Raw genomic sequence first — 23,248 nt, 5'->3', positions numbered from 1 at the left:
TGTTCAACAAAAATGGTTAATTCGCAATGAAAACTCTCAGTTAACAACTGTAGAATTGCTCATAAGAAAACAGCTGGGAAGCAGGCTCTGTTTTAATAGGAACGTAACATTAAAAATAAGCAGATGAAAAACAGGTCGGCTGCATCATCAGGAGCTGAGTAATACCGAGAACTACATATTTGCACCATGAAGACGCCTTCACTGATGAAATGGTCATTGGCCTCAGAAAACCCAGACAACAATTTTCCACGAAATAGATCGCTCTCCCGGAATGGAGTCTATCTGGATGAAGCAAACATAATAATGGGTTCAAGAATAACACATGATTTGTGAAATAGTTATTGTTGTTAAAACTTCAGCAAAACTTAAATGAATAGTCTGTAATCAAAAGAAGAAAAAATATCTGATTTATTGTCAATAATTATCGGAGAAGCTTCTGTTCTAACAATTGTAATTGTTAGAACAAAGCAGAACAAGAACTTCTCCGAGGAAGAAGCCCGGAGGAAAGTTTGGGTGTTTTTTGGGTTTTATAATGGCCTATTCGACCAAATATTTCTCGGCTTTATAAAACATTTGGCGTAACGAAATTAAGCATCCGATCCAACTTTTATTTTTTTTCATAAAAATATAAAATGCTGAATCTGCAAGGGAATGAGTGATAAGTATCCGATTTCGTGATGAACCGGTCATGGAATAACGTCGTGTATGGTGTCTTCCTTTTGGCTAATCAATATCGTACGTTTGACCTGCACTGTCGGGACAAGTTTTTGGGACAAACAAGGTGTCACTTCCCTTGTTCATTCCGAATCTGACAATGATAAGTTTATTTATGGCCAACATTAACAGACATCACCGTAGGATTGTTTTGAGTGCTTTAGCCAACAGAAAGACAAACAAGCAAATGCATGCGCATTCATCTTGCCTGAAACAGGACACTCACAACGGTATATACACATGCTACCAGCTCCCACATCCAACCGAGCTGAAGAGACAAGATTGATGTTGTATTTCCTTTTGGAGTGTCATCGTTTGTTTTGCGGGAGATGATGAGGGCTATTAGGTAATATTTGTAAAACAAAGCCGTAGTCGAATATGTGTGAACTCTTATTGCTAATTTAATGCTTAGTCATCATTAGTACCTGATAAGGAAGAAAATATCGTACAATAATTGCACAATATTTTTTTTGCAATTTCTCATCGTAATAGGCTGTTTTCCATCACGCCAATCTGTCATGAAACGGCCTACTTTCCTGCACTGAAGTATGCAGTGCGGGAATAGTCATTACGCAACTGAAACCAGTGCTGTAATGATTCATTACGCAACGCTTTATTATTACGCAACTGTTTTGAGTTGCGTAATGAATCATTACACAACAATTTTTCAGAAATTGTAAAATGATGGTGAATGCATTCCGATATAATTTCTGATACTTGACGAGGTCTTTCACGAAATTGCAAAAAATGTTGTACGTAACTCGTTGCAGAACTCGATTTTTACAGCACTCGTCGTAATTATCCTACTCGGCAAGCCTCGTAGGATAAATTGACGACTCGTGCTGTAAAAATCATCATTCTGCAACTTGTTCCGTAAACTACTATTAATCAATAATAAACAGAAAACAAGCATTTTATTACACTGTTGTGATCAAATCATGCTTTAAAGCTTAGTTTTCAGTGCTCATCGTACTTTCGTGCTGTACGTTCCAAAATTCTCTCTACTGTAGGAAGTTTTTTTTTTAAACTGTCAAAAGCAACAAAACAGCACTTCTCAGTGCTACAAAAACAATACTTTTGGTACTATTTTTCCAATATTGATCCCTTTACGATACTTACTAGGACCCGTGCCTTAAATTTTTCGCTGAAACCGTTAGTGAAAGTTTGCGGTGTTTTTTTTTCTCTTCTTTATTAGTATCATTCCAAACATCACATTCATTTCTTATATCTATGTGTTCTGTGTTATTAGATAACACTACCATCCTAATTTGGTAAAACAAATTTATGATTTTATTAACATTTTGTTCACAATTTATTACATTTCATTTGCCGTAGCAGTTCAGATTTTTACAGGTGAGTTGATTTCACCTGCTTATAAGAAAAAAAAAACACGTTTTCAATTTACTTAACCTTAATAAATAACGCATTAATACATTTCCCAATTTACGTACTCGAGAATTTAGGGAGTGTTCCCCCATTATAAGATAAATCAACGATGCTGTTAGAAATGTCATACAATGCTGAGTACTATGATGTTATTACGGTCTGACGGCGCTGCAGCGGCGTCCACGAGTAAATTCTCAAATTTCATGAGATTATGTGGGATCAATTATGTGAACCATATCAAGTTTTGTACAATACCGCTAGATTTAGATCATGATAGATAAATCAGAAAATATTATTCAATAAACCCTTTTAACAACGTTTGTTGGCCCTGAAAAGAGCCGATTAAGCTTGTATGCTGTCACAGATGAATAGCACTACGAGATGTTATCAGTTGATTGCCATGGTTTAACAGGGAAACCCCAACGAAAGTGTATATATGAATAAGGGGTCTATTCTGTAAATCGAACGGTTTCATGTGACTCATCTGTAGTCATTGTAGATCAAAGCAAGCATGCATATTTCAGATGTCACCCGTCGACTCCCATAGTAATCCAGTCACATAAAGTGACAACTATCGATAAACTCGAGTGACAGAGCTGACTCGAGCGAAATTTTTGGTCGACAGTGACTCCAGTCGAGTCGTTTTTGATCGACTCGACTTATAAAATAGGGCCCTAAGTTCTCTGTTTATACGACAAACCAGCTGAATATTACATGGGTGCACAACAGTAACAGGGTAGCGGATCACAGAGATTTAGGGCCCTATTTTATAAGTCGAGTCGATCAAAATGACTCGACTGGAGTCACTGTCGACCAAAAATTTCACTCGACACGGCCCTGTCACTCGAGTTTTTCGACAGTTGTCACTTTATGTGACTGGATTACTATGGGAGTCGACGGGTGACATCTGAAATATACATGCTTACTTTGATCGACAGTGACCACAGATTAGTCACATGAATCTGCTCGATTTACAAAATAGACCCCTTAGTCGAAATCTGGAAACGTAGCGGTTTAGGGGTCTATTTTGTCAATTGAGTGGATTCATGTGACTCGTCTGTAGTCATTGTCGATCAAAGTAAGCATGCATATTTCAGATGTCACCCCTCAACTACCATAGTAATCCAGTCACATAGAGTGACAACTGTCGATAAGCTCGAGTGACAGAGCCGAGTCGAGCAAAATTTTTGGTCGATAGTGACTCCAGTCGAGTAGTTTTTGGTCGACTCGACTTATAAAATAGGGCCCTTAGCTTCGGAAGATTGTCTCTAATAAAAAACGAGGGGGAAAAACGAATGCGGTAATCGGATGTAGCCACAAGAGAAGGGGGTCGAAGATAGCACGACGGCACGAGAAGATCATTCTGTTGACTAAAGTTTACACGATCGGACGTGCTTTGTCCGATATCCGCGTTTTTTACTGCGAGTGTTGGCGAATAGTGAAATTCGGTAATTTTTACGATCCCGGGCATTCCGAAAAAAATGTAGTTACGACAGTCACTATTATTGAAAAAACTTATTTTTGAAAATATGATTGCAAAACCATTCACAGCTGAAAAATATTGATGAAATACGATGCAAACAAGACGAAAAGATATCTAAGATGTTTCACAAGTATGATAAACCCACTTAAAAGAACGATTATCCAGCTTTTTACGCTTGGTTGCTATAAACTTTGATTCACCCCCTTCCGACATTTCTTGTCTACTCCATAATTTTTATGGCTGGGTCGTAGTAAGCTTTGCGAGTAATCAATAATTTTATGTTGACTAGGTAACAAAACATATTTTCATGTTGTTGTTAGTTGGGTTTGCCAGAAAATCGAAAATTATTTGTTTTCTTATTATATACTAATGGTTCATATATTTCAGGTTTTCTGGAAGCATGTGAGAGGAATAGGCTTGATTTGTGTCTGTACAATCATTGATTGCTGTTGATATGAATGTTGCGAATGAGTTACCGGCGGAACTAAGAGAATGGTACCGGAATGGTTTTGTATCTTAACGTTTACCTAGCTATTTCACACTATTTAGTGCCTGTGTAGTGTATAACAGAGAATGTGAAATATTTTTACTAAATCATACTGCCTTTGGTGCATCCGAGACTATTCCGGACTGTCTTTTTTTCCGAACTCTTGTGCTCCAAATTTTACGTTGATGCGTTCATTGAGAAGTACCATGAGCTAATAAAAGACCTCTCTATCCCTTCATGCATCCTGCCATGGACAGTTCTTCGGTATGTCCCAAACCATACAATGTTGGTTATACATTGCGTAGTACATTGAACATCAAATATCCTTTTTTCTGGCATACTTTAGACATCTCATTCTGACGATCTTTGACTAAAAGGCTCCATGTTTTTTGAGACTAAAACGTATTATAATTCTCACTACTGCGCATTGCGCGATTATTTATCGCGACGGCGATCTTGAAAACTTCTCAAATGCATGTAGATCGCCGCAGGTACTTCAAATCGTTTTGGTGTCTTCTGCGCGATTATTCCTGATTGTCCAAGGCATGATCGCGCAGAAGACACTAAAATGATTTGAAGTTCCTGCGGCGATCTACAAGCGTTTTTTAAGATAGTCGGTGCGAGAATTTTTTGCGCCACGCATAATACCTATAAAGAGAAAATCAGCGCGAATCTAAGGGCCATTTTTCTAGAATTGCAAATACATTAAATCAAACTGTTCATTGGATCATTGGCTAGATATCCTTTTTGCGGGATTTATGTACGGTTTTAAAAGAAACATAACTCGACCGGAACTCTGAATCTGAACTTTGTTCTGAATACTTACTTACTTATTTGGCTTTACATCAATTATCTTGATAAAGCCTCGCCAACAATATTTCGCCAATTCCCTCGGTTCATGGCCGCTTCTCTCCATCCTCGACTGTGACCCACGCTCTCCAGGTCCTGATGTACCTGATCAATCCACCTAGCTCGCTGCGCCCCACGCCTTCTTGTTCCGACCGGATTCGTGGCGAACACCATCTTTACAGGGTTGTTGTCCGGCATTCTTGCAACATGCCCTGCCCAGCGTATCCTTCCAGCTTTAGCTACCTTCACGATACTGGGTTCGCCGTAGAGTTGAGCGAGCTCGTGGTTCATCCTTCGCCGCCACACGCCGTTCTCCTGCACGCCGCCGAAGATCGTCCTTAGCACTCGGCGTTCGAAAACCCCAAGAGCTTGCAAGTCCTCCTCGAGCATAGTCCACGCCTCATGCCCATAGAGGACTACCGGTCTTATGAGCGTTTTGTACATCGTGCATTTGGTGCGGGGGTGAATCTTTCTTGACCGCACTTTCTTCTGGAGCCCATAGTAGGCACGACTTCCGCTGATGATGCGCCTTCGTATTTCCCGACTAACATTGTTGTCAGCCGTCAACAAGGATCCGAGGTAGACGAACTCGTCCACCACCTCGAAGGTATCTCCGTCTATCGTAACACTGCTTCCTAGGCGAGTCCTGTCGCGCTCAGTTCCGCCAACCAGCATGTACTTTGTTTTCGACGCATTCACCATTAGCCCGACTCTTGTTGCTTCGCGTTTCAGGCGGGTGAACAAATCTGCCACCGTTTCAAATTTTCTCCCAATAATATCCATGTCGTCCGCAAAGCAAACAAATTGTCCGGATCTCGTGAAAATCGTGCCTCGACTGTTAAGTCCGGCTCTCCGCATGACACCTTCAAGCGCAATATTGAACAACAGGCACGAAAGTCCATCGCCCTGTCGTAGTCCCCGCCGAGACTCGAACGAACTGGAGTGTTCGCCCGAGATCTTCACGCAGTTTTGCACACCGTCCATCGTTGCTCTGATCAATCTTGTGAGCTTCCCGGGAAAGCTGTTCTCGTCCATGATTTTCCATAGCTCTATGCGGTCGATACTATCGTATGCCGCCTTGAAATCGATGAACAAATGGTGCGTAGGGACCTGGTACTCACGGCATTTCTGGAGGATTTGCCGCACGGAAAAGATCTGGTCCGTTGTCGAGCGGCCGTCGATGAAACCTGCTTGATAACTTCCCACGAACTCGTTTGCTATAGGTGATAGACGACGGAAGAGAATCTGGGATAGCACTTTATAGGCGGCGTTTAGGATGGTGATTGCACGATAATTTTCACACTCCAGTTTGTCGCCCTTTTTGTAGATAGGGCATATAACGCCTTGCTTCCACTCCTCCGGTAGCTGTTCCGTTTCCCAGATTCTGACTATCAGCCGATGCAGACAAGCGGCCAACCTGTCCGGGCCCATCTTGATGAGTTCGGCTCCGATACCATCCTTGCCAGCGGCCTTGTTGTTCTTGAGCTGTTGAATGGCATCCTTAACTTCCCCCATCGTGGGAGCTGGTTGATTTCCGCTATCCGCTGTGCTGACGTAGCCATCGCCTTCGCTGTCCTGACCTTCTGTGCCTGTGTTCTCTGCGCCATTCAGGTGTTCATCGTAGTGCTGCTTCCACCTTTCGATCACCTCGCGTCCGTCCGTCAAGATGCTCCCATCCTTATCCCGGCACATCTCAGCTCGCGGCACGAAGCCTTTGCGGGATGTGTTGAGCTTCTGATAGAACTTCCGCGTTTCTTGAGAACGGTACAGCAACTCCATCTCTTGGCATTCCACCTCTTCCAGGCGGCGCTTTTTGTCCCGGAATAGGCGGGTTTGCTGTTTCCGCTTCAGTCTGTATCGTTCCACGTTTTGCCGCGTACCATGCTGCAGCATTGCAGCCCGCGCTGCATTCTTCTCCTCTAAAACCTCTTGGCACTCCTCGTCGAACCAATCGTTTCTTGAGCTCCGTTCCACATATCCGACAACGCTTTCGGCAGCGTCGTTAATGGCTGCTTTGACTGTCCTCCAGCAGTCCTCAAGAGGGGCCCTATCGAGCTCGCCCTCATCCGGCAACGCTGCCTCAAGATGCTGCGCGTACGCATTGGCGACATCCGGTTGTTTCAGCCGCTCGAGATTGTACCGGGGCGGGCGTCGGTACCGTACATTGTTGATGACGGATAGTTTTGGGCGCAGTTTCACCATCACCAGGTAGTGGTCGGAGTCAATGTTGGCGCCACGATAGGTTCTGACGTCGGTTATGTCGGAGAAGTGCCGTCCATCGATCAAAACGTGGTCGATTTGCGATTCTGTCTGCTGAGGTGATCTCCAGGTGTACCGATACGGGAGGCTGTGCTGGAAATAGGTGCTACGAATGGCCATGTTCTTGGAGGCGGCAAAATCTATCAGTCGTAGGCCGTTCTCGTTCGTCAGCCGGTGGGCGCTGAACTTTCCAATCGTCGGTCTGAACTCCTCCTCCTGGCCAACCTGAGCATTCAAATCTCCTATGATGATCTTGACGTCGTGGCTTGGGCAGCGGTCGTACTCGCGTTCGAGCTGCGCGTAAAATGCGTCCTTGTCATCATCAGTGCTTCCGGAGTGTGGGCTATGCACGTTGATTATGCTGAAGTTAAAGAATCGGCCTTTGATTCTTAACTTGCACATTCGTTCATTGATCGGCCACCACCCGATCACGCGCCTTTGCATATCACCCATCACTATAAAAGCTGTTCCCAGCTCGCGTGTGTTGCCGCAGCTCTGGTAGATGGTATGATTACCTCTAAACGTTCGCACCAATGCTCCTGTCCAGCACACCTCCTGCAGCGCTACGATGTCGAAACCGCGGGTCTTCAGTACATCGGAGAGTATGCGAGTACTTCCAATGAAGTTGAGAGATTTGCAGTTCCACGTACCGAGTTTCCAATCGCTAGTCCATTTTCGTCGCTGTGGTCTTTGCCGATTGTTCCGGTCCGTATTCTTTCGTTGACGTTCCTGTGCTGATGTGTTTTTACGGCTGGCTCGCAGGGCCTGACACCAACCCCCTAGATTTCCGGAGGACCATTCCCCCTAAATGTTCGGAGGGCCATAGTGCGCAGTTTAGCTTAGAGTCCTTCTCTGGCACTCGGACGATGATCAGCCGCCCCTGACATGGGGAACAGACGCTGTTGTGAGCCGCTCCTAACGTGGAGTACAGACGCTCCAGGTTTGCAAAAGCAAACCCCCCCTTCCCTGTCAGCATACGACCAAAGTTCCCACCGGGGGTTGGTTACCCGATCTTCCCCAAGGTTACTCGTACCCCGGCCAGTACCACGAGGAGGTAGGGATAGGAGTTGCTGGGCAAGAGGCTAAGGACCGCACAAAGGGGTCTATTTTATTCCTGCAGGTACGCGAGGTACCAATGGTACGCCATGCCCAGCCATTTACCGCGCCAGTTCTGAATAGTTGAGCCAAAAAAAGGAGTGCATATATGCCGTAATTGAAGCTTCAATTCATTTTAATAAACAAAAGTATTTTTTTCCCTATTGTAGAATGGAAGGTCCCTCCGTGCCTGGTACCTAAAATGGTATGAAAAGATTAAAGCTACTTCAAATCATTGATTAATTTTTGATTTAGTTGATTCGAAATAAAAAAGTTGAACTCCAAAACAAATGCAGTGAAAATTATTGACATCTCGATCAACAATTTAAAACATTGCCTACTAAGATCAGGCTATAAAATGTGTTGACAATAAATGTCAAAATCGAATCACCCCTCGCAGTTTTATAGCCAGCGTAAAAAGCTGGATACCAAAAATTTGAAGAGCTATGAGAAAATATATGAGACCCAACATTTATCGTCAAGTTTACATAAATTGTCTTATTTGTTTCCCTCAAATTATCTTCAAAGTCTCATCCCCATTGCCATAAAGCCTATTCAGTTTTCCCAGAGGTGTACTGAAACAGTGATTATTTTAAACCCTCGCAAATAATTATATTTCGGTGCGACATTCCTCGAACAATATATTTCAGGCAGATTTTGACTTCGTAGTACCAGTATTTCAGTCATCCAACTCATTCGTATTTTCGTGAGATGTTTCTGTAATATGAATTTATTAAAAAAAAAACCAATTGATAAAATTTTACGATGTTGCTGCGCACGAAACACAGTTGCTGGTTTGAGAAGTTGTCAAAATTCGTTGCATTGTTATTCGATGCACGGAATCCTCAAGTTTGATGTTTCAAAGATGCTGTATTTAGAAAGAATAAACACATCTTAATGTGGAATGAGAACACCCGGCACCGTAAAATGTCAAAAAAGTGGTCTTGCCTGTGATCTTGCCCTAAAAGCCATTGGTAACCGAAAGTGTAGCACCTTATTTCTAAGCAAATTAATAGAACAGGATGGAAACTATCACCACTGGGAGATAGAGCAGTGTTTTCTCTTCATCGTAGCATTGTTGAATAACATGTAAATCCATTCGTTTGCTCGATAACAACAAGCTACACACTCGGTTACCAATGGCTTTTAGGGCGAGATCACAAATTATGCGAGATATTACATAAATCCAAATTTTCCGTTTTGACCCAATCTCACCCCCTAGACCCATTGTCGGTATTCATTTATTTCAAGTAAAATATGATTTGCAGTGTAAGATGATTTTCTGTGAAATTTGATGGATCGAAAAAGTTATGTGCTTCTTCGGAAAACCCCATATTTCTAGTTATTTGGTGTTTGCGAGTAAAACACGCCAGGTGAGTGTAGTAGATCAAGAAATTTGTATCAATCATAGCAGGCACTGAAGTATAGAAAATAATAAATGTCACTTTTGATTTAGAGTTCTAGGAAGGAACAGGTGTTTTATTACTTTCTACAAAGGCGTCAAGAGTTAAGGATGTTTGGTTATCGGCGAAAAGTTCCTGCAGCAGAAGTGTTAATAAATTTAAGAGGAAAAGGGAAAATCGCCGAGTTTGAGCGTGTGAAAACCAGGAATCATCGTTAAGCTGCACGGAATAAAGACGAACGATAATTATACTTAATGTAAGTGAAAAGATTATTGACACTTATTTATAGGGCGGATTGATTCGATCTTTAACTAGAGCCAAAGGGAAGATATTGCAGTCTGCCCAAGGAAAATTTCAAACGTAGAGCAAGATTGTTCTAGTCTATGTTGAAACGGAAAAAATCTAGTCTGTTTTAGGAAAATCTCGTTACTTCGGTATTATATTTAATCCAGTCTGTCTGCGTACTGACTCGTTGCACAAATTCTAACAGTTGCGTAATGGAAAAACGTTGCGTAATGAGTCAATACGCAACTTCAATCAGTTGCGTAATTACTCGTACGATACTACATAACTCAGTGCAGAAAAGTAGACCGTTTTAGGGACCATCGAGTTAGGGAGGTATCGAGTTACAGAACACAAAACCAATGCAACTGTGATCCAAGGGACCATCGATTTAGCCATGAAAACTAATTTTTACTATGGTTCTCTAACTCGATATCGAGGTACGGAATATCGAGTAAGGGAGAGTTAACTGTATACACTTCAATGTTATTGCAACATATTTCTATCTGGTTTCTGTTTTAAACCTTTGCAATACACAACAAAACCAGTGTGAAAGCATGCTTACCTCAACCGTGCTGTCTCGGATGTAGATTTCCTTGACATCATCATCGGTGCCTTTGTCGCGCGCACGATACGTTATCCGGTAGCCGAGAAATTCTCCCAGAATCGTCTCCGCTGGTGGTGGTTTCCATGAGATGTACACCGAAGTGGCGGATGTGTTGTGGGCTATCGTCGTCACCGGTTTGCCGGTGGGTGCTGCGATTGATAGAGAAGAGAAAACAAAAACTTTAGCGAAGAGCAATCAAAAGTTTAGTTTTGTACGTTTTAGGTGAAAAAAATTAAAGCCACACCTACACTGCCGTTATACGCATAATTGTCCCATGTTCCAAAACATGCAATCGAGAAAAACGCATTTAAAAATTTTAACACATTTAGGCCTCGTATTGATCTGGTGTGTGGTAAATTGAATTAAAATCTTTACAATAGTATAAAGAATAGCGTGTTCATTCGAGTCAAGAGTTTGTATTTTGGGGAAAAAGTAAATTTAGCTACGAAGTTCAAAATGGGACTGTTATGCCTAGAAATACGGGTTTTTTGGTGAATTTCTACGCATAACAGTCCCACTGAATATAGTGACAAATTATGTGCTAAGTATACTGCTGTAGATGACCGTATAGATTGTGCTGAATGTAGAGGATGTATATCCTTAAAGACTATGTTAAGGCAACTAATGAAGGCTCAAGTGACATGTGCCAAACTTAGCCACGTGTGGGGAAGTGAAAATAAAACAATTTTATAGTTTGGGATGGAAAGCAAAGTTTTATGTATATGTGATAATGAGAAAATGTATTAGTTAGTGAAAGAAAGAGCGGATGAGTTAGTCAGAGAGTTTATAAGACGTAAAAATTCCTATATTGACTCTTCCAGCTGCAGGCTTGACAAAAACTTATCTGCGAATTCAAGGTTATTCTGCGGAGTAATTATTTAACTTAAAATTCATTACACAAATCTTCACACAATTTGACATTTCTTTGGACTTGGTTATGCGTAAAAATACAGTAGTGGGACAGTTATGCGTGGAAATTCAACAATGGGACAAATTGACTTGGCTTGCTTTTTATTGAGTTTCCGAACAAAGTTAATTTTCGGTAAGTGTTTTCTTAAACTATACGAAAAAATAAACTGTTTGATGACAAAAAGTCAAAATGCACAAAAAGTAACATGGGACAATTATGCGTATAACGGCAGTACAATTCTTGTAAATGTTCACGGGTCCAAGTCTTATAGAAAAGGATCAATGTATTACTACACATGACTGAGCGTCTTTCTATTTTGAAGGAATTGATGACATGAGAAAGAAGACATTAAAATTAGGTGATACATAATTTACCCAGAGCTTTATTTTAATGACACAAAGTGATACTAATTTTTCTCTACGCTTAGAATAAACAAGACACTAGTGATATGCGTGTATCACGCATGGAAAATCACATTTTACGATTTCTTCTTTCTCAACTTGCCTTTACAGTTCAAGTGAAGAGCTCCATTGAAATGAATCAACTAGGACCAAACAACGACAACAAAGCCCGACGAGGGCTGTATCAGCCAAAACATGGCACTTTATGACATGATAACAAGTTATTGTTATTGTCACCATTAACGAAGAGACGCGTTTTCCCACCAGTAAACACGGCAGCAGCAGCAAACACGAAAAAATTAAATCACACTCTGAAAGGCACACGCAACAGTTTGTGGCTCGCGGCTTCATTGTGTTCAGGACTTTTGGAAGGGGTCCCCGACCGACGCTGTCGTGATAAGAAAATTGTATAATTACTATCATGGAACGCGCTGAATGAAATTAACATAATTTCAATTTGTGCCAAAGTATGGGGGTACAGCAATTACCTCCTCGTTTCTTGCAGCCAGCCGCAGACTGTAACAACAATACAGCCTAAAGGCCACTACAGTTCAAATAATGTAGCTTCATAACGACGAGCAGGTTTCTTTTGAGGGGACGGAAGGAGGCACCTTTGCACCGGTCACGCAGAGGAGTAACTAGAGCAAATTCATGGATATAATTTCAAACAAAAAAAATGAGATTTTTGATATAATCTCTATAAATTCAAGGTTTCAGTACCATTCTGCTATTATCGACAATCAAAATTGGAAACGAATAATTTATAGTATTTTTCTATTAAAACATTCTAAACAATACATTTAGATGAATCTTAGTACGTAATATAGCAGAGCTACGGAATCTCATGCAGCGTCATGTACCCGAGCGGTCAATGCAAGTGAAGGACAAGCGTACACATTGGATAACATTCGAAATCGAGAGGGCCATATCTGTTAGGGACTTAGCACATGCTCTGTATAAGCGGAACCCTAACCGAAGCAGAAGTAATGATGAATGGAAGGACTACACGCGGAAACGCAGCAAGGGGGTCTCGCTGATATCGGCAACTAAAAGGCGTTATGGAGAGAAGCAATTCGGGCGGGACCTTCCTGCGAAAAAACTTTGGAATAATCTCAGAAGAGAAGGCATCCATAATAGCAACAAAAATTTCTGCTGCGATCACATCGATGGCGACGAGCTCAATACATTCTTCTGTGATGGACACCGGCAATTGAGGGTCGCTGCTCCTAACGATGCTCGTAATTCCAACACAGAACCACCTCATCGCACTGCTGCTGATCGTGGTGAAAGATTCACCTTCCGTCCAACATCTGTCGTGGAAGTGGCTGGGAAAATCTCTGAAATCCGGACAAACGCTGAAGGCACTGACGGAATACCCATTTCGTTCATCAAAATGTTGTCTCCTTTCATCTTTCCTCTGCTGGTGCATGTCTACAATGCAGCAGTTGATGCAAAAGTCTTCCCGGATATTTGGAAGAAAGCACTAGTCACGCCCATTCCAAAACTGGCGAACCCTGTGCAGCCCAAGGACTTCAGGCCTATCAGTGTTCTTCCAGCACTTAGCAAAGTGCTTGAGAAGACTCTGCTAGACCAAATAGTCGAACACGTCAACGACACTCAAGCTGGCCCTGCGCTCCTTGCCGCTAATCAGTCCGGTTACAGGAAAGGGTACAGCACCACTACGGTTCTAACCAAGATCATACACGACATAGTTAACAACTTGGACGACGGCCGCTGTACGGTTATGGTGCTGGTCGATTTCTCCTTGGCTTTCAACTGTGTCGACCACCGGAAACTTGAAGGAAAGCTGTATGACGAACTCCATTTTTCGAACATGGCATGCAACTTGATCTCATCTTTCCTTGGCTCTCGGTCTCAAGCTGTAAAACTGGGTGACCATTTGTCATCTCAACTACCAGTCTCCGAAGGCACACCCCAAGGCTCATGTTTAAGCGCGTTGCTATTTAGCCTTTACATAACAGCCTCCCTCTGGAACTTCAATGCAGCTACCAACTTTACGCGGACGATCTCCAGATCTATGTTTGAGGCCCGATTCAGCAAGTCGATAGGATTATCTCTATCATCAACGAGGATCTGAAGCACATCGAACGTTGGGCCGGAGAGAATAAGCTGTTTCCGAACCCAAAAAAGACGCAAGAGATAATTTTTGCCAAAGAGAATTCGACAGTCGTACCTACCACGGGGATTATTTTCTGTGGCGCGGAGATTGCTATTCTGGACACAGTGACTAACCTTGGACTTCGAATGGATAGGTGCCTCAAATGGACGCCTCAAGTGAACGATATCACGTCTAAGGTCTTCTGCACACTCCGTACCTTCAAACGTTTTGCACCAGTTTTGTCACTACACACAAAGCAGAAGCTGGTGCAATCTGTGATCTTGCCGTTCTTCACTTACTGCGACGTGGTGTATTATCCTGGTTTGTCGGCAGCGCTGAAAGATCAGTTGGACCGATGCTTCAAAGCATCGGTTCGATTCGTACACAACATTAAGCGCAGAGAGTCTACGGCTGGGGTAGTCAACACTATAATCGGACATGACCTAACAACGAACTACCATGAGAGGATTTGCTGCTTCATGCGACAGGGGTTTACTGGGAGTCTTCTTAGCTACCTTTAACAGCATCTTCGTCGTGGACGGCTTGAACGATCCCGAGCATTCGTTGTTCCACGGCATTCAACTTCCATGGGAATGAGTGTACTTATCGCGGGAACCATCGTATGGAACCAACTTCCGCTGTCGGTGAAACAACAGCCATCCATTACCTCCTTCAGGGTAGCACTCAGAAATAGACAACCATAAAAAAATATTGTAGCTTCCTCACGATCTTTTTTATATATATTTAGTTTTCAATCCTTGTTATTTTTTCCATTGAACACTTCCTTGTCCTAGAAATAAGGCTACCTTGTACCTAAAAGATTTCGTCGAACTAAATAAAATTACATTACATTACATTACATTACATTGTTATTTTATCAAAAGGTGATCAAAATCGATTACATATTCTGTTAGTCTAGAACTGTATATTTTTCTATATAAATTATTTAAACTATACCCCCTTGAAGCCTTATTTAGTTAACGTTTGGGCGTACCAAAAGTATTAGTGGCTGAAAATAATGTTGACCACGATGGACCCGAATTACTCCTGTGTGCGTCGTCCTGTGCAGACATATGCAGATGCTGATGGCGACGACGACGATGAGGACGGTGGCTTCGTTTCACTCGAGCATTAAAATCATTGGCAAGGAAAACAATAGAACGTGCGACCAAAAGTTATAATAACAATACAGCTGGCGAGAACTTTGGGGCCCGAACTTTAGTGAAACGTGCCAAAATCTTGAAGGACCTCTTAATTGGATCCCAGGAGATTACCACTGCATACTTGTAGGTAGGTTGTACAGCGAGGGAGCTTGGCAACGTACCAGAAGGCAAATTTTATGTAACAATTCGTACCACGCGACGTTTTCCCGTTTCGTCCTTCTTCGTGTCCCAGTTCAAGTGGAAGAAGTTATTGCTTCCGATAACAGGACAGTCAATGGAGGAAAAATCCTATACAAAAGTTTTTCACCCCGAGCCCATGCCGCTAGTTTTCCGTCAGCGTAAAGGAAAATTTATACAATCAAAATTCCAGGAAATTCTTCAACCATCGTCTAATGCTTGCCGGAACCTCGGGCTTGGTTTGCTCGTCTACTGGTATGTGAAATGGCGGTCGGCACCAACAAGGATAGGTAGGGCTATGATTCCACCACCACTGCTAGTCGGGGTACACTCTTGAAGAAGCATTTTAAAACAATTGCCGTTGCACTGTGCGATGGTATTTTACTATGGTCGCTTGTTTTTTTTTTCTCTCCATCCACCGGGAAACCGTCGTACCTCAAGCACAGAACAAAGACAACCATGAGCGTTGCCAGGATTTCCATCAGTGATGAATTTAATTTTGATTCAAGAATTTCTTAAAAGTTTTACATATTGCTAAGATAACACTAAGATATTTCTATAGACATTTGTTATTTAGCTGTCATTTAGTTCTAAATTTTTTACTGACTTATATTTAATCGATTTCACCAAGCAATCTTTCGTAGATGTATTAGGAGGAATTTCTTTGAAGATTCTTCATAAAATGCATCCCCGAATTTATTCAAAATTTCTTTGTTCCTGTCATACTGAATAGGGTTCTTCCATAATTAACACCAACAACTATGAATAGAAACATATTTTTTGTGATTTGACATATGATTTGTAACCTGCTTAAGATGCCCTTAGATTACCAAAGTCACTACAAAGACTCAAAAGAGATCCAAACTTTTTTTTTCTGATTTCTTTATTAGTATCATTCCAAACGTTACATTCATTTCTTATATCTAGGTGTTCTGTGTTAGACAAAACTATCATTCTAATTTGGTAAAACAAATTTAAGATTTTATTAACATTTTTCTAACAACATATTACATTTCATTTGCCGTAGCAGTTCAAATTTTTTACAGGTTAGTTGATTTCGCCTGCTTATAAGAGAAAAAAAAACACGTTTTCAATTTATTTAACCTAAATATATAACGCATTAATAGTGGCAATAGAAGATTGTCACGATTTTGCCTGAAATTATTAATTATTTTACAGTGATACCTCGATATAACGTAACCTCGATATAACGTAACCTCTTTATAACGTAACTCGATATAACGTAATTTTTACCTCGATATACGTAACTTTTTTTTTAGCACCCATTTATTTTTCATTTTTTTTTTAAATAAACATTTTTCAAATTTCAAACACCAACCAATAATAAATCAAAGCAATGCAAGCGTTTAAACGCTTAATACAGTCATAATATCGAGTGAGCTATAAGCTCAATGTGAAGAACAACATTTTGTCATTGCTGTACATATGCTTACATCATTCTTCTTTATGTTTGCTGCATTTACGCACCAACTGGATCCAAGCCTGCTACTCACTTCAATTTTCTACGAAAACTCTTATGATTTTTTATTTAGACTTTGCAGTCAAAAAGACTACATCAAACTCAGATTACACTTGTGTGTCGCCGGGTTTCCGTCTTGAGAATTAATTGAGGAATTTCTTCAGAATGTTCTCATTGAATTTCAACAAAAAATGGTTCAAATATTCCTCCAGGAATTTCCCCAGAATATGTGTAAGGAATTCCGGATTCTATGCATTTTAAATTCAATGATTGTGAATTTCTCCATTTTTTTAATATATCTTTGAATTTTACTGTACCTTTGATCAAAAATTACACCAAGTAATTTTTCTATAGATGTTTTTATTACAAAAATATATTCAGGAATTCAATCAAAAACTGAGCCAGTTCCCTAGTTACTCCAGAGAATTCTCCTAGAATACTGCCGATAGTTCCACCACGTATTCATTCAGAAACTTTTCCATTGAAAACCCCTCAAGGATAGTTCTTGTTTTTATTGGAGCGTTCTTTGGTTCTAGTGACTTCTTAATGAATTCTGAAAAAAAAATCATGAGTTCTTGTGACATTCAATTTAAAATTCGGTCAAGAAATTACCAAAGAATTTATTTTAAGAATTTTACCACAAGCTCCTAATAGCAAAATTATTGAATTTCCATAATTACCTGCTAAAAATGTTCATGGACTGCTCCACATTAGTTTGTTTAAAGGTTTCTGAAAGATCTCATTTATGAATTTATTTCAGAGATTCTCCGAGTATTCAAAGATTCCTTCAAAGATTTTTCCTGAAAAAAATTCTCTAAGGATTCTTGTAATAGAGACGTAAAAATAAAAAAAAATAAAATGAAAAGAAAAATATAAAAAAATTAGACACGGAAAAAAATCGAACAACTATGTAGGAAAGACTGAAAATGCCTGCTAGGTCAATAATATCAATTCAAGACTTATTCTTCGTCAAAAAATACATATTGAACGAAATTAGGAAAAAAATATTTTGCTTCGATATAACGTAACCTCGATATAACGTAACGAAAATAAAAATCGAGTTACGTTATATCGAGGTATTACTGTATTTGACATTTGTTTCAATGTTTCAATATTGGATATTCTATGTAACTCATTGGTACTATACCAGGGATGAAGCTTCAGAATCATTTTCAAAATTTTATTTTAAATTCTTTGCAGAGCTTTCTTCCTGGTTTTACAACAGCATTTACCATATTGGTAAAGCATACAACATGGCTGGCCTGAAAATTTGTTTGAATATCAAAAGGTTTTTCTTAAGACAAAGTTTTGATTTTCTTTAAGGGATGGAGATATTTTACATATTTATTACATTTGGCTTGAATGCTCTCAATGTGATTTTTGAAAGTCAAATTTTTATCTAGCATGAGCCCTAGATACTTAACTTCATCTGACCAATTTATTAGAACCCCTCTCCTCGTGACAACATGTCTACTTGAAGGTTTCAAATAAAGAGCTTTTGGTTTATATGGGAATATTACTAGTTGAGTTTTGGAAGCATTAGAATCAATCTTCCATTTCTGCAAGTATGAAGAGAAAATATCCAATCTTTTTTGCAATCGACTACAGATGACACGCAGGCTTCGTTCTTTGGCGGAGAGGCCTGTGTCATCCACAAACAAGGATTTTTGACATCCCTGAGGTAACTCAGGTAAGTCAGATGTGAAAATATTGTACAATATTGGTTCCAAAATGCTGCCGAGGAACACCAGCTCTTACAGGAAGTCTTTCAGATCTAGAGTTCTGATAATTAACCTGAAGTGTACGATTTGACAGATAACTTTGAATTATTCAAACAATGTATGTTGGAAAATTAAAGTTTTTAAATATTATGATCATACCTTCATGCCAAACACTGTCGAATGCTTTTTCTATGTCTGGAAGAAGAAGACCAGTATCAAATTTGTTACACGTAAAAATGGATGAGTGGTCGAATGTCCATGGCGGAATCCGAACTGTTCATTGGCAAAAATTGAATTTTCGTTGATGTGGACCATCATTCTGTTCAAAACGATCTTTTGAAAAAGTTTACTGATGGATGAAAGCAAACTGATTGGACGATAGCTAGACGCTTCTGCAGGATTTTCGTCTGGTTTTATCCCGTATAGGCCTGAGTAAAAGCATAAATACTAAAACCCTCACTGCTCAGCGAATTCTTAATGAATTCAAATGATTTTTTGTCAGTATTCTGGCACACAAATCTAGTTTCTAGAAGTGTCCAGAAAAACGCGGAAATATTCAGGTGGCCGAAGGTATTCCGGTGGATCACTGGATGAGATCGGGTGAAAAGGGTATTTTGTGTTGGAGCCCCTGGAAGTAGGCAAATTTTAAGTCACAGATAATTTCCGGAATCGGCCATAATGTGGCCAAGGAAATTTTAAGTAAATTGCATCAGTGTAAACCTTTTGAGAAACGATTGAATTTGATAACTATGAGTCCTACATTTGTTTGATCCTACAAATGACCATTTCCGGGTCCCCGGGACTCAAATTTACGATAAAGAGACTAAAAAAGCCTTTTTTACCGGGCTTGACACAGTGATCCACCGGAATAATTCCGGCCACAGGAATATTTCCGAGTTCCTCTGGCCCCTTATAGAACCTAGATATGTGTGCCACAAAAAATCATTTGAATCCGTTAAGAATTCGCAGAGCGGTGAGAGTTTTAGTATTTTTACTTTCTTTCAGGCCTATACGGGTTAAAATTCATTCCACCTTAGCATTTTTCCATTTGTCAGGAAAATATGCTAATTGAAAACATTTGCTAAATATATCAACTGAGAATGATAAGCTATTTTCTGTAAATTTCTTGGTGAGGATGTAGAAAATTCCACCATCACAAGGAGCTTTCATATTTTTGATTTTTTAAATAATAGTTCTCACTGCTTCAAAATCAGTCTTCCAGGAATTTTCGAAACCGAATTTTTTTTTTTTGAGGATATTTTCGAAGTCCTGAGTAACTTGATTTTCAATTGGACTAGTAAGTCCTAAATTAAAATTGTGCGCACTTTCAAACTGCATAGCAAGTTATTGAGCTTTTTCGAAATTAGTTAGCCAGGGTTCAATTGAGAAATTTTATTTTCAAATTTTATTTGTTTCTTAATTGTGAAAAACGTCTTTTGATTTCTTTCTGCAATTCCTGCCATATACGATGTAATTTTCATAGCAGGATCGCAAGTGCGTTGAAATTGCCTTCTTCTCACGTTTTTAAGACGGACCAAGAGCTTAAGATCATCGTCTATAATCACGGATTCAAATTTTACTGCACATTTTGGAATTGCATTGCTCTTGGCTTCAACAATGGAATTTGTTAAAGTTTCGAGACCATTGTCAATATCAAGTTTTGTTTGTAAAGAAATGTTAGAGTCAATATATGTTTCATATATATTCCAGTCGGCTCGAAAATAATTAAAAGTGGAGCTGATAGGATTGAGAATCGCTTCATGGGACATTTCAAATGTAAAAGGGACATGATCAGACTCAAAATCAGCATGAGTAACTTATTGGCTACAAAGATGACTAGATTCGATTAAGACCATGTCAATCGTAGATTGATTTCTAGAAAAGGAAAAATATGTAGGGTATTGAATTGAGAAATTTCCTGAAGAGCACTCATCAAATAACATTCTGCCGTTGGAATTACTTTGTGAATTATTCCATGATCGATGTTTGGCATTAAAGTAACCAACGACAAAATATTTTGACTTATTGCGAGTCAATTTTCGCAAGTCAGTTTGGAGCAAATTAACTTGCTGTCCAGAAAATTGAAAAGGCAAATATGCAGCTATGAAAGTATATTTACCAAGTTGTGTTTAAACTGAAACACCTAAAGTTTCAAAAACTTTAGTTTCAAATGACGAAAACAGTTGATGTTTCATACTCCTATGAATTTACCTCCAATTCCAATTTAAAATATTTAAATTTTTATTTGGATTCATTAGAAAAACGTAATCCAATAACAATTTGATTAGTAAATTTTACACCAACTTGGACTGCTTCAGTCATAGTGGTGGCTTTGACCATTACATCAATCATTAGATTCAATTGTTCAGTTAGACAATTAAAATCATAGGCAGGCATATCACTTGAAGTGGGTACAAAATCTGATGATTTTCCATTAGAATTTTCGGTTGACGAAGCGGCGGTGTAAGAATTTCCTGTGGCGGCAGGGTTTTTTCCATTTGATTTGAAACAATTAGAACGGGTACTCATAGTATGAAAAGGGGAGAAATTCAAATTCCCTACTACGATTTCGGCAAAGGATTTTCGTTGGGTAGATACATTCTAAATTAGAGGATTCAAACGGTTACCCGACGAAATGAAATTAGTTTGTGAATAAGCATGAATGGGTATGATTCTTGATCTAGCGATCGTTAACTGAAAAATGAGCATTGTTCGATACTCTACCAAAGGAATTCCGAAAACGACCGTTATAGTAACGGACATTACCGTTCATCTGCCTGGCACGAGCCTCGACGGCTCGCCTATGCAAAGGGCAAGCCCAAAAGTTAGACGTATGATTGCCCCCGCAATTTGCGCATATGAACTTATCGGTATCTTCCTTCACTGGACAGATGTCTTTAGCGTGAGAAGAACCTACGCAAATCATGCATTTAGCATCCATGCGACAATTTTATGTACCATGACCCCACTTTTGGTACCGACGGCACTGAGTGGGGTTCTGGTAATTTCCTGCAGGTTTCTGGAAATGTTCCCATGTCACACGTTATGTTCGATGATATGTCTTGCTTTTTCTAAAGCTTTTATGTTATTTAGATCTTTTTTGTTAAAGTGAACTAAATAATATTCTTGAGAAAACCCTTTCCGAACAATGACAGGTTCTCTTTTTCATAATTATAACTTGCTCTTTTCGATGCAATCATCAACATTATCCATTTCACCCTTGAAAGAAAGTTCGTATGCCGGAAAAACGTCCTTTCTTCCATTCTTGCCACGTTTAGTGACAGTTTAAATTCCCACATTTTTGGAAGGAAGTTGTGAATTCAGAGATTCATTCTTTCTTTTGTTCGTGGTTGCAATCGTGTTTAGTGAATAAACGAAAGAAGACGTGATCTTCGAGAAGTTTTGTCCCAAGACATTGTCCAAGAAGGATTACCGCTTGCTTTCACTAACGGGTCCAACGAAAAATCGTAGGCACGGGTCTAAGCAAGGATCGTAAAGGGATCAATAGTAGAAAAGAATAGTTATAAAAAAGTACTGTTTTTGTAGTACTGAGAAGTATTGTTTAACATCATAGATAAAATGCCAAAGACCAATATGAGGTTCAGGCCACATCCGTATACCCCGGAATCGGTTCCGGGAGGGCCTCAGTGGGACACTTTTGTGATCCTACTCACCCATTTCATGCGACGTCTATTGTTTGGTGGTGGAGGGGGGTCTACAAAAGTGTGACAGTGCATGTGTTAGGTATTCGAATTAGCGTAACAGAGGGGGGGGGGGGGAGGAGGGATCTATAAATTCTTAAAAACGATGGTCGTCATATTTGAATCCTACCTTAGCGATGTTTTATGATTTTACAGAAACATTTTGGTTTTAAAACAGAGCACAGCAGTTTTCAAGTAGCAGGGTTGCCAGAAAGTTACTATCCTGTATAGAAAGAAAAATCTTTGTAAATTTCAGAATAATATCAAGCACACAAAAGGGATGCCAGATTTGTTGCCAATATACATTACTCATCGTGTAAATTACTCTAGAATCATGTTAATTTCCACTACACATTGCGTATTCCATCGTCGATTAACCGATTACGCGACAATCCGCTTAAATATATATAATGGTTATGCAATTTTACTTGATTTTTAATCGCATTCTCTTTATGTGCACGATTTAACGCTGAATTTTATATTGAACTTTTTTTTCTGTGTTATACTACCTAAGGTAAACTACTGAAAATATTCCTGAAATGACTTCTTGGAAATTATTGTTCTAGGCAATGTTTGAAGACGTTCTTAGTAAAACTTTTGAGATTCATAGAAATTTTTATAAACGAAATTATGGGACTCGTTTGACAAATTCTATGTACTTCCAGGAAATTTTTTCGAAAAACCCCTGAATGGGCCTCGTGGCCGTGTGGTTAGTGTCGTCAGATAATCAGCGCTTCCTGTCATGGGGTGTGGGTTCGATTCCCGCTACATTGAAATTTTTCGTCAGGAAAGTTTTTTGGCTGTGCCACTGGAGCATGCTTGTCCGTTGTCTACAGTAAAGCTACAGTCTGTGCTTAATGGCTGAAGGTGATGTCCATGTCTTTTCTTTAAAAGTTTTCTCAAACATTCCTATGAATCTATAGGAAAATAAAATAGACTTCAAGAAGGCAATTGCGTGGTTGTAAACTTGTAAAATTTTTCCTTATTGGGTTCCTTGACGAATTCTTAGAC

The 23,248-nt window shown here is 39.8% G+C and overlaps 1 protein-coding gene across 3 annotated transcripts in view; it reads right to left on the bottom strand.

Moving 5' to 3' along the window:
* The window catches only part of LOC5577246 (tyrosine-protein phosphatase 99A), a 439,034-nt gene that overhangs the window by 150,691 nt on the left and 265,095 nt on the right, over positions 1-23,248 (bottom strand). For all 3 annotated transcript variants that reach the window (XM_021854700.1, XM_021854693.1, XM_021854685.1), the window contains one exon: positions 10,524-10,714. In XM_021854700.1, the coding sequence (XP_021710392.1) occupies positions 10,524-10,714 (191 nt within the window). The remainder of the gene's footprint in view (positions 1-10,523; positions 10,715-23,248) is intronic.

This window comes from Aedes aegypti, chromosome 1, assembly GCF_002204515.2.
Source record: "Aedes aegypti strain LVP_AGWG chromosome 1, AaegL5.0 Primary Assembly, whole genome shotgun sequence".
NCBI lineage: Eukaryota > Metazoa > Arthropoda > Insecta > Diptera > Culicidae > Aedes > Aedes aegypti.
Note: the sequence above shows the minus strand (reverse complement) of the source record. Positions and strands in the feature narration are given on the sequence as shown.